This window comes from Mesoplodon densirostris, chromosome 15, assembly GCF_025265405.1.
Source record: "Mesoplodon densirostris isolate mMesDen1 chromosome 15, mMesDen1 primary haplotype, whole genome shotgun sequence".
In the NCBI taxonomy this organism is placed as follows: domain Eukaryota; kingdom Metazoa; phylum Chordata; class Mammalia; order Artiodactyla; family Ziphiidae; genus Mesoplodon; species Mesoplodon densirostris.
Window position 1 is genome coordinate 29,921,221 of NC_082675.1, and position 13,616 is coordinate 29,934,836.

At 44.0% G+C, this 13,616-nt stretch overlaps 1 protein-coding gene across 3 annotated transcripts in view; it reads left to right on the top strand.

Moving 5' to 3' along the window:
- Positions 1-13,616, top strand: part of PIEZO2 (piezo type mechanosensitive ion channel component 2) — a 351,580-nt gene that overhangs the window by 185,481 nt on the left and 152,483 nt on the right. For all 3 annotated transcript variants that reach the window (XM_060119106.1, XM_060119107.1, XM_060119108.1), the window contains exon 5: positions 11,565-11,727. In XM_060119106.1, the coding sequence (XP_059975089.1) occupies positions 11,565-11,727 (163 nt within the window). The remainder of the gene's footprint in view (positions 1-11,564; positions 11,728-13,616) is intronic.

Genomic DNA, 13,616 nt, shown 5'->3' on the forward strand with positions numbered 1-13,616 from the left:
ATGTACACAAAATACTGGAAGTAGCTAACAATGAACATTCAGTGGCTTAAGTGACTTCTTTACACAGGACTAAATGACAGTTAAGTCTTCCTGATTGTAGAGCCTGTGCCTCTTCTTGTTGCTAACCTCTGCGGACGTTGTGAAGGTCTGATTACATACCAGGAGTAATCCTGTTGCCTCAGTTTATCCCATCCCTCGGTGCTGGGGGAGATTGGGAAGCTGTGGTCAGGCAGGACAGCCCCCCCCACCAGACTCTCCTACACCTGCTGACTTACCCAGACAGAGACTCCTCCTTACCTCTGAGAGGTTCTGATGTCTGCTCCCTCCTTCCACACCCTCCCTGTGGTCACTACTGAGGTTTAGGTCCACCTCACTCTTCCTGGGGATTGTGAGATGGCCTGGTGGCCTGTCATCCACAGAGCAAGTGGAAATGCTGGTCAATGAACAGGACAGCAGCCCGGGGACCATAAACACCAGATAAGAAAAGGCAGAGCAGCCTAGGGGACCCTCACGCGGCCGTCGCTGACCCGCCTGCCGCAAAGAGAGGGAAGGTTGTTTCACTTGGTCCTCTCGGGAAATGGGTGGGTTTGAGATCTCTGCTCTCGGCTCTGACCGGCGAAATATATTGACTTAGGAATCCAGGCAGATCACTGGCTTCCATGCTGGAGCGAGTGTTGTTCTGGTGAACGTGCTGGTGCCTCGTGTTGGGATGCTGATGGACGACATACACTGTGTTCTGGGGGTTGCAGGACCCTGTCCTTAGAAATCTGAGCCGAGCGCTGGCTTTGCCCCAAGTGCGGGTGGACACCAGCACGTTCCATCAAACAGGTGTGTAAGTTCTGAAGGAAAATGATGCTGAGATAGGGATGCTGTTCCGTTTGACTCTTCTCTGTCTCTGGGATTCCTGGGCTGAGTGGCTAAGTGGTTAGCGTTTGTCCCCTCACTGCCCCCCGTACCCCAGGAAGGCTGTGTATCCTTATCCACACATTGCTTGAGTGACTTTTAGGGAAAAGAATAAAACCAAAACAAACAAAAGCAAAGCTTACTCCATTTTTTGCCGGGCACGGGCTCAGAGGGAGTGCTGTCCCTGCCGTGGGGACCTCCTAGGTCAAGCCCCACGGTCCGCAGTCCCACTCAGGCCTGGATGCTGCACATCGTTTGACCAACAGCACCACCCCGGCCTGATTCTGTGGTGGCTCCAGGAGGGATGGAGCCGCCTCACAAGGTCATGGGCTCTCTCTGCCAGACAAGCCGGGGGAGCCCCAGGCTGCTGGACACACGTTCTCTCTGGACAAACAACAGTCGGCGGAGCCCTGGGTTGGGGAGGAGGAATCAGGTAGAAGCTTAGGCCAGACTCCTTCCTCTTTTAGGAATTTCCTGTCCATAAGGAGGGGCTGGGATTGTGGAATCCACAGACACAGGACATTAAAACGCCCGTGTACCAGGAGGAAGCTCCAGGGCCCAGCACGTAGTAGGCATTTCATTGAAAGGCTCGTTCGTTCAACTGCCTGGGAGGATGACACCGTCATTCCAGCCTAAACATTAGCCCTTATGGAACATTCAGTCTCACCAAATTTATCAACTATAAAAAAATGATGATTTCTTGTACAAGTCAATAAAGGGGTATTTATTACATGAAGACCTGGTACCTAGCATTGAGCGGGGCATGAAGAGGGTGGAAAGGAAGTGTAAGAAACGGCCCCATCCTGAATTGCTGACCCACTCTCAGTAGACAACCAAAAGTTCAGGGTCAACAGGGACAGCCTTTGTGTCCATCATTATCAGGGAACCAGACTATAGGGACCCAGTGTGGGCAGTTGGCTTTGTGGCGGTGAATCAAAGGAGGTCAGTATTTGCACAGGGAGTCGGGAGAGTTTGTGAGGGGTCGTGACAGGGACACGGGAGATGGTGAGCACGAACTTTGTGACCATCCTTGAGAAATCCAGCCCGTCCAGAGCAGGAGGCTCGCCTCCCGAGAACAGGGCAGAAACACGCACTGCTCAGATTTGCAGGCATACAAACCTCAGTGGCCACGACTCACTCTAGGAGTGTTTATTTAGTTTATTTATAAAAATAACGAATCTATGTTTAGAGGAAAGTCTCCCAATAACCTAGCTCTAAACCCATAAATCAGTGATTTTATAATAGGTCTTGAACTGTTAAAACATAATTTCCTAGAATTTCAAGCAAAGGTATTTGCAAAAGAAACCGTTTCCTCTCCATCCCACATTGTTAATTTTATCCCTGCTGTAAATTTTTTCTCGTAGGGAAATCCCCTGGGGGAGGCAACTTCATGGAAATACCGTAATGAGATGTTCAAGGACCTTGGGGACCACCTTCCTCTTCGGATGTTGATATGTCCCAGGACAATCTCTGCCATTCAGTACATTTTCAACAGTTACATATTTACAGATGCAGCTGGTTTAAAACATGACATTTGTATCAAGCACTTGTTAGGTTTGCTTGCTGCCGTTTCTCCCTTTACATTGTCTCAGATTTGGGGTTTCCCCTCTATTGCCCTTGACACTTCATACTGCTGTTACTCCAGTGCCTCCCCCATCGGATTTACTAAGGTGTCATTTACAGCCAGTGAAATTCTCCCCTTTTAGGGTGTGTCGTTCTATGAATTTGACGCACACATGCAGTCATGTGATCACCACCATTTCAAGATTTATAATATTTTCATCATCCTAGAGAGCCTCCTTCTGCTCCTTTGTCATCAGTCCCCTACCTTTGGACTCATGGACTCACACAGTCTGTGGCCTTTTGTGTCTGGCTTCTTTCACTTAACATAATGCTTTTTAGGTTCATCCATTGAGTTGAAAGTATTCTTACTTTCATTGTTAATTGTATTACATTGTATGGATCACCACAGTTATCCAGGGACCAGTTGGTAGATGTTTGGGTTGTTTTCAGCTATTGGTGATTATGAATAAAGCTGCTCTAAACCTTTGCCTACAGGTCTTTGTGTGGACATACATTTTGATATGTCTCTTGATTGTGTCCTCTGCTTTTAGTCTGCCTTCAGTCAGTGAATCCTAAATTACTTGAAATGCTTTCTGAAAAAACTTTGAAAACTAAATCACATTTTAACTGCATGGGAAACTATATTTAGAGAGATGCTTTGGCAATTCTATTTGCAGTGTGGGCCAACACGCTATAATTCATGCCTTACAAATTTATATTTTCATTTCTTGGACTTACTGAACATAGGGTGCATCTTTTGACAGGTAAAAATTCAGAGATTTTTTTCACTCCTTTGATTAATATTTTATTCCTGGAACAATTTTGATTTGTTTTACAGCTTAGTATTTCTAGTTTGTTATGATGTGCTTGAGTAAAGAACCTTATCCCTCATCTGCAATCTCAAAATCAAAAATGCTCTGAAAACTTGATGCTTTAGCCTAATTTCTTGTTGGCAAAACCTGACCTGGACTGACCTGGGAGCCAAGGGGAGACCATTGCATTGTGTGAAGGGTCACAGGTGTGTGTGCTTGGGGCGGGATGGGGCGGGAGGGGGGCCCTGCCCTCGTGCCTGCTGCCACCAGTACATCATCTTGTAAGAGGCGCCTTCCTGACATCTGGAAAAGCATAAATTTTGCAACACATTAGGCTCAGAGAGATTTGGAGAAAGGACTTATGTTATCTTCATCTGTCCTCAGCACAACTGCCCTACCTGTTTGATAGAACAGAGCTGTGCTGGAGAGTGATTTTGAAGCTTTTTTTTTTTTTTTTTACTGTGACTACACCAGTACACTTTTTTTTTGCGGTATGTGGGCCTCTCACTGTTGTGGCCTCTCCCGTTGCGGAGCGCAGGCTCTGGACGCGCAGGTTCAACGGCCATGGCTCACAGGCCCAGCCGCTCCGCGGCATGTGGGATCTTCCCGGACCGGGGCACGAACCCATGTCCCCTGCATTGGCAGGCGGACTCTCAACCACTGCGCCACCAGGGAAGCCCTATACCAGTACACTTTTATATCATGATCCAATACAACACAAATACATACAGTTTCAAAAAACAATAGCTGCTCTTACTGCATGCAGTGTACTCCTGTTTTATTCTACTATGTTTCATGAAAATGAATATGCTGGTTTGTGCCACTGCCTTTATTTGATAATAAACTAGTTAGTCATGGCCTGAAGCTGGGAGAACCCTGAGCTGCAGGGTGACGCTCAGCACGGTGGCAGCAAGCGGGGCTGGGGTGGGTAGGGGAGACTGGAAGTTGATTCCAGCCTCACTGTGAGTGGATCCTGCAGTAATGACAAATGCTTACATCGCATGGCCTTTGCAGACGTCACGGTGACATGTGAGGGCTGCTTTGCAGCAGAAACCTGCGTGCAGATTAGATTCATAATCCTCACACTTCAGATCCCGCAGAGGAGACCCCGAGACCGTGTGTCTTCCAATTATCTGGAGTAAATCACCCAGCTCCAGAGTGAGGGCTGCAGTTTACACGGGTTAGATTTTACTCACTTCCCATGTTGCTATCATCCGCCAGTCCTGTGCAAGCTAATTAGAGGATCACATGGGGGTGGGTCAGTCAGGGTTTGTGGGGAGCGGGTGTGAGGCAAAGAATGTATTTCAGGACCTAGACTGTGCACAGTTGTGGGTGCTATTGGGGAAGTGAAGGTCCTGGAGGAAAGAAGAGCTGAACCAGTCCATCTAGGAGTTGAAGTGGGACCCTGATGGGAGCTCAGGGAGAGGCCCTGGGGCAGCCCTGTCCCTGTGCAGCTCCGCTTCTGTGGAGTCGCAGTCGAGCATCAGTGCCTGGGCTCCAGAGGTCACCAGAAAACCAAGTATAACCATCTCAGCAGTTCATATTCATTTAAATGATGCTCATTTGACATTTTAATTATTTTATTGGAATTCAATTGACATTGACCTTCCTACCAACTCTGAACCAAAGAACTCGCTCCCCAAAAGGAATGGCATAAATGAGGTTGTTCTTTTCTAGCTTCTGAAGGTGACGGCGGTTGTGTTTGTTCCTGAGTCTGCTTCTCGGCCATACCTGAAACTCCAATGCTTTTCTTTCTTTGCCCCATCTTCATTTCGCTGCCTCCTTATTTTGAATTTTCTGAGTCAGAATGAAACTTGACAGTTGGGATGACCCCAAGAAGTCATTTTGTTGGTGAGAAACTGAAACTTTACAAAAGCAAAGTGGTTTGCCCATGAATATCCACACCTGCCCCACTGTATCCCTGGACTTGGATAGGAGGATGGTAATTGAATTTGATTAATGAATCAATCAGACCAAATATAATCATGGCCATGACTGCATCAGTTGGTCATTATCTTTCCCAGGCAGATAATTGACTTTGTGTTTTCAAGATGTGTTCTACACGAAGAATTCTGGGCAGTTGTCTCTTCTGACTTTTAAAAATAATATGAAATATTAAAGATATACTTTTGTATGTACCAACCAGCTTTCAAGGATCTTAAGAACCTGGGCACTACCTACACAGGTGATTGAGTCCCTGTCTCCTGACTTTCATGGAACTCCTTATGGGTGAATCTCTAACTGGTCTACATTCTGTACGTTTGCTAGTTCTTTTTTTTTTTTTGCTTAATATTATGTTTGTGAGATGCATCCATATTTATTGATGTAGATGGTCACACGTACATTTGCACTGATTTATTGATTCATAGTATTTTATGGCTATATTCTCTCTCCTCTTCATGGATATGTAGGTTTTTCCCAATTTCCAGCTTCCTTGACCCCCTTTCAAGAGGGTTAATCACTCTGAACAAATAGGATCAATGTGACTGTAACCAGATTGGAAAGGAAATGTCTGCCTGTTGAAGAGAACATGATGTTTTAAGTAGTTTAGCATGTGCTTTTCTATATGGAAAATGTAATTGAGCTGAGCCTGGAAAGTCAAGCTATGTAGGATAACATTTTATGGGGAAATGTATTCATTGATCTCGTTAATTTATTAGCATAGGGCTTCTACCCATAACCTGGTCAGCCTGGTTTCAGATGCAGAATTTACCTGAAATAAAATTTAATTCGTTGTTAAATGCTCTGTAATGCACACTGACGATCCATTTATGGAGGTTTCCACAAATATTTACTCTGTGCTGTGCGTGGTCCCTGGACCATCTAATTTACACTGTTGACTTTAGCCAACATATATGAGAAGAAAACTCTCACCTCCACCCTCTCAGTCAAGACTTCTCTCTCAGGCACAAACCCCACGTGGCTTCCAGGGTGACCTGTCACCTCCACACAACACCTCACACTCATGGAAGCACCGCCTCTGGGCACCACTTCTCGAGACCAGTGCACGATTTCCTCTGCAGTCTCAGTTCCATGATGACGGCAGGGCCTCATTTGCTCTGAACCCTTCAGCTGTTCTGGTTATGTGGATGCTTTGCCAGAAATCCGAGTCCAGTAGGGAGGACCTGGCCATAACCCCTCTTCCTGATTTATCTCTGTGTTTAAGACACTTTCATAACCAACACCCAGTGCCCAGGGACAGTGCCTGGCACATGCTAGAGGCTCTGAATAGATAAAAAATCCCACCAAATGGAGCCACTCATTGTTCATTAGCCACAACACCTATTTCTTTTTCTTGAAATGTTTTCTCCAATATATGCATTTAATAAAACTTCATATGTATTCTGAATGACTTATAATTTCCAATTTTGAAAATTAAATTGTGTCCAAATAATTAAGATGTTACTCATCAACCCCTCGATCTTCAGCTGTTCCCCAGACCACCGTGACGTGTCCTGCCCTTTGTACTTTACCTTCCCCGAGCTAAAGTACAGGGCTCTTCGTGGCAGGCAGCAGATCTAATTCTTCAACAGTACTTTGCACAAACTATTGTCATAGGAAGGAAAGAGTAAATATTTGGAGATAACATTAATTCTGCCAGCCTGTACTCAGAGCACACACTGTACCACACACACACACACACACAAATGTAATATGTAAACATACACACACACACACACACACACATATATAGTCCTCACAAACAAGTTAGCGACATAAAGTATTAAGTGTACATAGGCATTTAGGCATCTAAAGGTGGCAGGTGGCAAACAGGCTTCGAGGTGGAGGTGTGGGAGGTGAGTCTTGACTGATGAGGACACCCTGGAAGCGTGTGTGAGAAGGGCGTTGTGGTCCAAGGGAGAAGATCGCACACTGACTCGGAGGAACAAACACCTGCCTGTCCTGGTGCATGTGGTCAGTGTGGGTGGAATTTGAGGTCCAAGGAAGTCATAGCAAGAGACAAGGCAGACGGGCCTGCAATACCAAGGGCCTCGCGGGTGTGCTTGGGACTATGGACCTTTCTCGTCAGCAGGGCGGTGGGCATGCCCAACCTGTGCTTCTAAAAGTTAAGCTTGGGTGCTAATGCGGAGGCCTGCTTAGCAGAGGGGATGCCCTGAGGCAAAGTGACAAGGATGCTATTCAATAATCCAGAAGCCAAAAAAAGAGGAAGGCGGGGAAGAGAAACAAAGGCATGGAGACAGAATCTCCGGTTTCCTGTGACAGACGGCAGGGCCCAGGTTCTGTCCTGGTTGCTACACTGGTGACAGCACCATCCTTCAAGGTGAGGAATAAGGGAGGAAGAGCAGATTTTGGAATAAAGATAGCATTTAGTTGTAAAAAGCTGTCGGATACTAAATGGAGATGTCTAGTAGGAAAATGGGTCCTGGGGACATGCTTGGACTGGGTGTGCAGATCTGTAAGTCGTCGTGCAGATGCTGAGTGGAGCCTCGGCGGTGGGTGTGTCATTCAGGTCTGCCATGTGGAGTTAGAAAAAATAAGTGAGGACCAGACCTTGCCAACTCATCAACATTTAAGCGGGAGGCAGAGAAGAGGAGCCTGGTGGGCACAGCCCAGCCCCGCACTCCCTTGGGGGATCTCCCAGCAAGGTGAGCCTTCGGGGGTGTCCAGAGGGAGGTGGAGAAGTAGACAGGAGAGGGAAGGAAAGCAGGGAGAGTGGATCTGGGAGCGGATTTGTCCAGCACGGCACAGAGGTGGCATGGGATGGGGTTGGAATGGGCCATTGGGCCTTGCGGTGGGAGCAGTGATTGGGGGGACGCTGCAGCACCAGGTAGAAGCGGGGGCAAGTGCAGTGAGTGGCAGCTCCCAATAAGGGCTCTGCCGCCAGCTGTGCATTTGGTCCAGGCTTCAACCTTCCCTGGGTTGGTTTCTTCTTTGCAAGATGAGGAAGTGGACTAGATCGTTTCTGGTTTCTTCCAGCTCCATGGCTGCAGTGACTTCCCGAGTGAGTGGGTGGATAGATGGGAGGAGGGCTGAGGGAGAGGAATGAGGTGTCACTGACTGCAGTTATCAGGGGCTCATTCAAAACCAAATGTATAAAGATTAGCTACACATTTAGTATAGTTTCCAAATTGTCCATTCATTGTGATCAAAACTATAGACCAGTAAGGAGACACTGAGTCAGCATTTTCTAAAGCTTGCGCCGTGAGCACTAGCTCGGCAGAATGTAATAGGTGTTAGATAAAACTAAGAAATGGTTTGTGGTCAAATAAATTTGGGAAATGGAGGCTTAAGTAAGCTCAAAGTTATTGTTTTACTACAGAACTTCTCAAGTTCTTTACTATAATAATATTCATTGTGATTTTCTAACACTTACTTGACCAGCAACTGTTTTTTTTTTCTCCTTTGTCTTGTTTTGCTTTAATTTGCAGCATTTCTGAGGACTAGCGCTCTGATTAATGTAACTCAGTAGACACTGGTCTAGACAGTGAAGAAGGAGACTTTAGTGATAAGATGGTCCCCACAGGACATATCGGTTGGATTTTGACCTGGTCATTGTCCACGGCCCGTGTTATCGTCTTCTGAAGGCTCATTGTGTCCGCTAGGCAGTGCCATGAATGTGCTGCTTTGTTAGCTCGGGACCCGAGAGCCACAGTTAATAGGGTGGCACCTCTGTGGCTGAATGATTCCATTCTGACTCAGATTGCAGCCCAGTCCTGGATCCAGGAGCTGAATTCTGTCACAGCAGGTGGAGGATCGCTTTTGCAAGCTACATTCATTTACTCCCTTAGTGTATGTGGGCTATCGAGTGTCTCTTTGGGGACCAAGAAGCACAAAGCTGGGGCTGTAGCCTCAAAGCCACTGTTTGCAAATTGGGAGGCGCCTGCAGAGAACAGGTGGGAGGAGCCCGGTGCTGGTGGCTTTCTGTAAGAGCTCTTTCCCCTCCAGTCTGCTTGGTTGGTGCTTTTTATAAAATGCCATGGTCAATTCATTTTCCACAAAGGAGCTACAATAATTTATCCCCCCAAATCCACCTGGGAAGGACCCACCAGCTCCCTTGACAGCCCCACCCAGGAAACACCCCTACCCCACCCCAGCCTAGCCTGTCTTCTGGCCTGTCTCTGAGTTCTCATTCTGGTGATATTAATTCTCCTTTGCTCCGTCTGATCACGTTAGATGTACTTTAAAAGTAGACAGCAAATCTCTACATTTTTATTATGATGAAATCAATCATCAGATTTCATTAATATGATTCTGGATTATAAGTTTCATAAGTAATTATAAAGTTTGAATGAAGTTTTCGTAATTGACTTACTCTTAACCCATATGAAAGGAATTTGCCATTTTTAGAAACCTTTCACACAACCACGTGTGTTTTATTTATGGAAGTAAAGGGATGTCTCATCACTTTCATGTTTCTCTGTTCAGAAGAGTTTAGAGTTGTGTGGAAAATCGAAGCTTCTATAGGGGGATGCCCTCTTCCAGACCATTTTTATAAAAAGCCAGTTAGACTGGTCTAAGGAATTCTTCCTAGAAGATCTTGGATTAGAAGACTCTTTACTTAATAAAGATTTAACTTTTATTTATATTATAGTAACAAATGGATGGAAATATTCTAAATGTACAACAGTAGTGGACTAGTTAAGTAAATCCTGTCTGACTGTGAGTGTGGTGAGGCTTAAAAATCTTCAGTGAGTTGTGAAAATGTGAGTGATGTATTAAATGAACAAATCACTGTCAAAAACCATAGGTAAAGGATGAGCCTAGTTTTGTTAACTCTAGGAACGCATGTCCATGCACAGAAGGAAGACTGGAAGGGAAGGCCGTGGGGATACGTACAGGAGGATGCAGTGGTTGACAGCATAAACTCTGCACTTACAGGGAGCTTGAGGATAACTCTTTTCTCTTTCTGACTATCTGTGTGACTTTAGGGAAGTAAGTTTACCTTTTGGAGCCTTAGTTTTTTCATATGTAAAAGGAGGATAAATAATAATGCCTAACTCTTTATGGTGATTGGTTGGACTAAATAATATGTACAAAGCTCTTAGCACAAAGCAATTGCTCAGTGAGTGGTAGATATTATTACTAATTTTTAAAAATTTTATTGAAATATAGTCGATTTACAATGTTGTGTTAGTTTCAGGTATACAGCAAAGTGATTCAGTTATATATACATATATATATATGTATACATATATATTCTTTTTTAGATTCTTTTCCATTATAGGTTATTACAAAATATTGAGTACAGTTCCCTGTGCTATACAGTAGGTCCTTGTTGCTTATCTATTTTATGTACAGTAGTGTGTGTATGTTAATCCCAAATTCCTAATCTATCCCTTCTCCACCTTTCCCCTTTGGTAACGGCAAGTTTGTTTTCAATGTCTGTGAGTCTGTTTCTGTTTTGTAAATAAGTTTATTTGTATCATGTTTTTAGAGTCCACATATAAGCGATATCATATGATGTTTTAGTTTACTAAAATGTTAACATGGTTATTTCTAGGTGATGGGGTCTTGCTATTTATTATGTTTTTACCAGTATATCACGTATCCAATGTAAATGACTACAGTATGTATTTCATCACATGAAATGTATATGGAAAACTATGTATCTTTACATGCATAATTCCCTATCTTCTGCTTCCTGTCCCTAAACAAGTTTTATCTCTGATACACATTGGGTCACTTTCATCTGAGTCCAGTGCGATACAGAAGACAAACAGTGTTATCTCTTTGGGGCAGAGGAAGCACGCGGGATGTGGGGAAGGCCTCCAGTGAAAGGCAGCTGTCAGGTCCTACTGACACTGGAACCGAATCTTCTGAGTTCTCTGTTAACGATCTTTCTCGGAACAGGTGGAAAACAAAATCAACTCAGTATTCAAAATCATGAAGAGCTCCTATTCAAGGATTGCTTTAACATCTTCTCTGTTTTTCCTTCTAACTTTGATTTACTTCCAAGGCCCAACATCTCGTAGCTGCTTGTGTCCATCTAGTATTTAACTGCTCCAGCTAGATTGCAAACACCTGGCTCTGTACTGGACACATGGTTAATTTAATAACAAGTTAGTTCATTAGCACGTTTTAGGAGTGAGAATTGGTTTAGGGTTCTTTATACTATTTCTAAAACTCCCTGGAAGCTTCCTGCATCTTAGTAGATTACATAAGACCTGGGTTGGTGAAAAGCTTTCTGGTACCTTCTGGGCAGAAACTGAGCCTTCTTTATTTTAAATCATTAAGAAGATTTAAACATACTTTAAGATGGTTTAACCATAGCAACATAAAAACAACTAAATTTCTTCCCCTGCCCCGCTCTTTTCCCTTCCATAGCTTAAAGGGAGCTGATGCTGGCAACGGGATCCGAGTGTTTGTGCCTGACGTCGGCATGTTCATAGCCAGTCTGACCATCTGGCTGGTCTGTAGGAACATCGTTCAGAAACCAGTGACTGAAGAAGCAGCGCAGTATAACCTGGAGTTTGAGAATGAAGAATCGGTAAATCTGACTTTGTGCCTCTTCCTTCTTTGATTTCTGGGGCCTTGACCTTGGTAGGTTGTGACAGTGTAATAGTGAGATATGCACTGTGCTTCATGCCCTCCCGTGCTGGGCGGTTACTTGGCACACCCTCGTGTGGTCCTCATGTGTGGGCATTCTCACTCGTGCCTGGGCCACGAGGAGACAAGTTCGGAGACCATGAGGGCCACCCTGCGAGAGGCGTCATCCCCTAAGGGCCTGGGCTTGACCCTGTGTCTCTTCACTGTCATCTGCCCTTAACTCAGATGGGGAACCTTTCAAATTTGTATCATAGCCTATGGTCTAGATACCTTCGTTACTGCAGTGCTCTTAGAGAAGTAACACCTGGTAGTTGTAGGAGAAAAAAATTAATTCTACCTTGAAGGAGGCTTCCAGTCTGTGCACCTTGCTGTCCTGAGTCAGTGTGTTAACTCCACATGCTTCCATCGAGGTATTTTTAAAGCCCTCCAGAGAAAAAATATATGCATTTGGAAAAGTGTAAGAATGAGTAAACTGTATGTGAATTTCTAGCTATGTTTTTAGCTGGACCAGGGGACACATCAGATTTCATTCCATGGTGAATGGGAGCACGTGAGACAGCTGTCACTCTGTCCCTGACCTGTTTGTTCTAATAACTGCACTTTGTTATGTGAGTCTAGGTGACATTGACTTAAAAAGTAATTGATTTGGTAATTGAAGGATGAAATTTACAGTGAAAAAAGTTCCTTAAAAGAGTACCTTTGGACATTTGACACAAGACACAAGTACCAAATATTTCATTCATAAGCTTTGGCAAGAAATTAAACCTATAAAACTGAAGTTACTTGAAATTACTTATATCGAGAATGATAACCACGAAGCCATCAAAGGAAGAAAATTCTCAGTTACAGCAGATGATGTACATGCTTCACAAATAAGCAGCACTTTACCTTGTATACTTATCAGAAATACAACAGTGAAGAAAGAGTGAATATGATTCAGTTAACCTCTGCAGACTAGAAATGATGTTATTGCCTAAAATCCTTATGGGTAAAAGATATACAATCACATTGCATATCCGTATTCTACTATTTTTAAGACAAGTGTTAAAAAAGGTACATGGTGTAAAAATTAATTATAGCAAGGTAATAACTACCCATCTCTTGCACTCAAGTTTGCAAACTACACAACACTTTTTGGTGTCCTGAAAATAGATAAAACTATGAAGGTGCTTTTTCTTCTGGTTGGCTTTATAATTATACGACAATTTAAATTTTTAATCTCCATTTTTACATTTGAAATTTATTTTATAATATTTACAGTTTTGAAAATCAGTTGGCTTAAATAATTACCCCACATTTTCCAGGTTCAGTGAAAATAAATCCATTAACTCCAGCTCTCCAGACTTAGGGTTTTTCATTATTATTATTTATAAAGCGAGGTTGATTTTCATTTATCCTCATATGATAGATGGAGTGTAAAGGATATTTACTGGGAATTGAGTGGACTCTAAAGTCGGACTTGGAAGCCGCCTAAGGTGACTGTGTGATGTTGGGGAAATTGTTTATTCTCTTTTCCTGCAAAGCACAGATTGTTGTGAGGACTTAATAATAAAGGGCACCCGCTCTCCCTCTGCTCTTCTCCAGTTTGAGAGGCAGTAGAACAATCTCAAAAATTTCAAATTCAGGGTCTCGTAGAATGAAAGAAAGCTAAGTTGGAGGGTGTGTTTGAGGCCATCCCACTTGGTAAAAGAATCCCCTCTGTGCCTTTAGTAACAGACAACCATGACTGAATTACAAAGCTTCCTATAAAAAGGACTTCTGTCTCCAAATTCAAACTCTCTTTTGCCATAAAACTAAGAAAACCTACACTGACCTACGGAAGATAAGGGA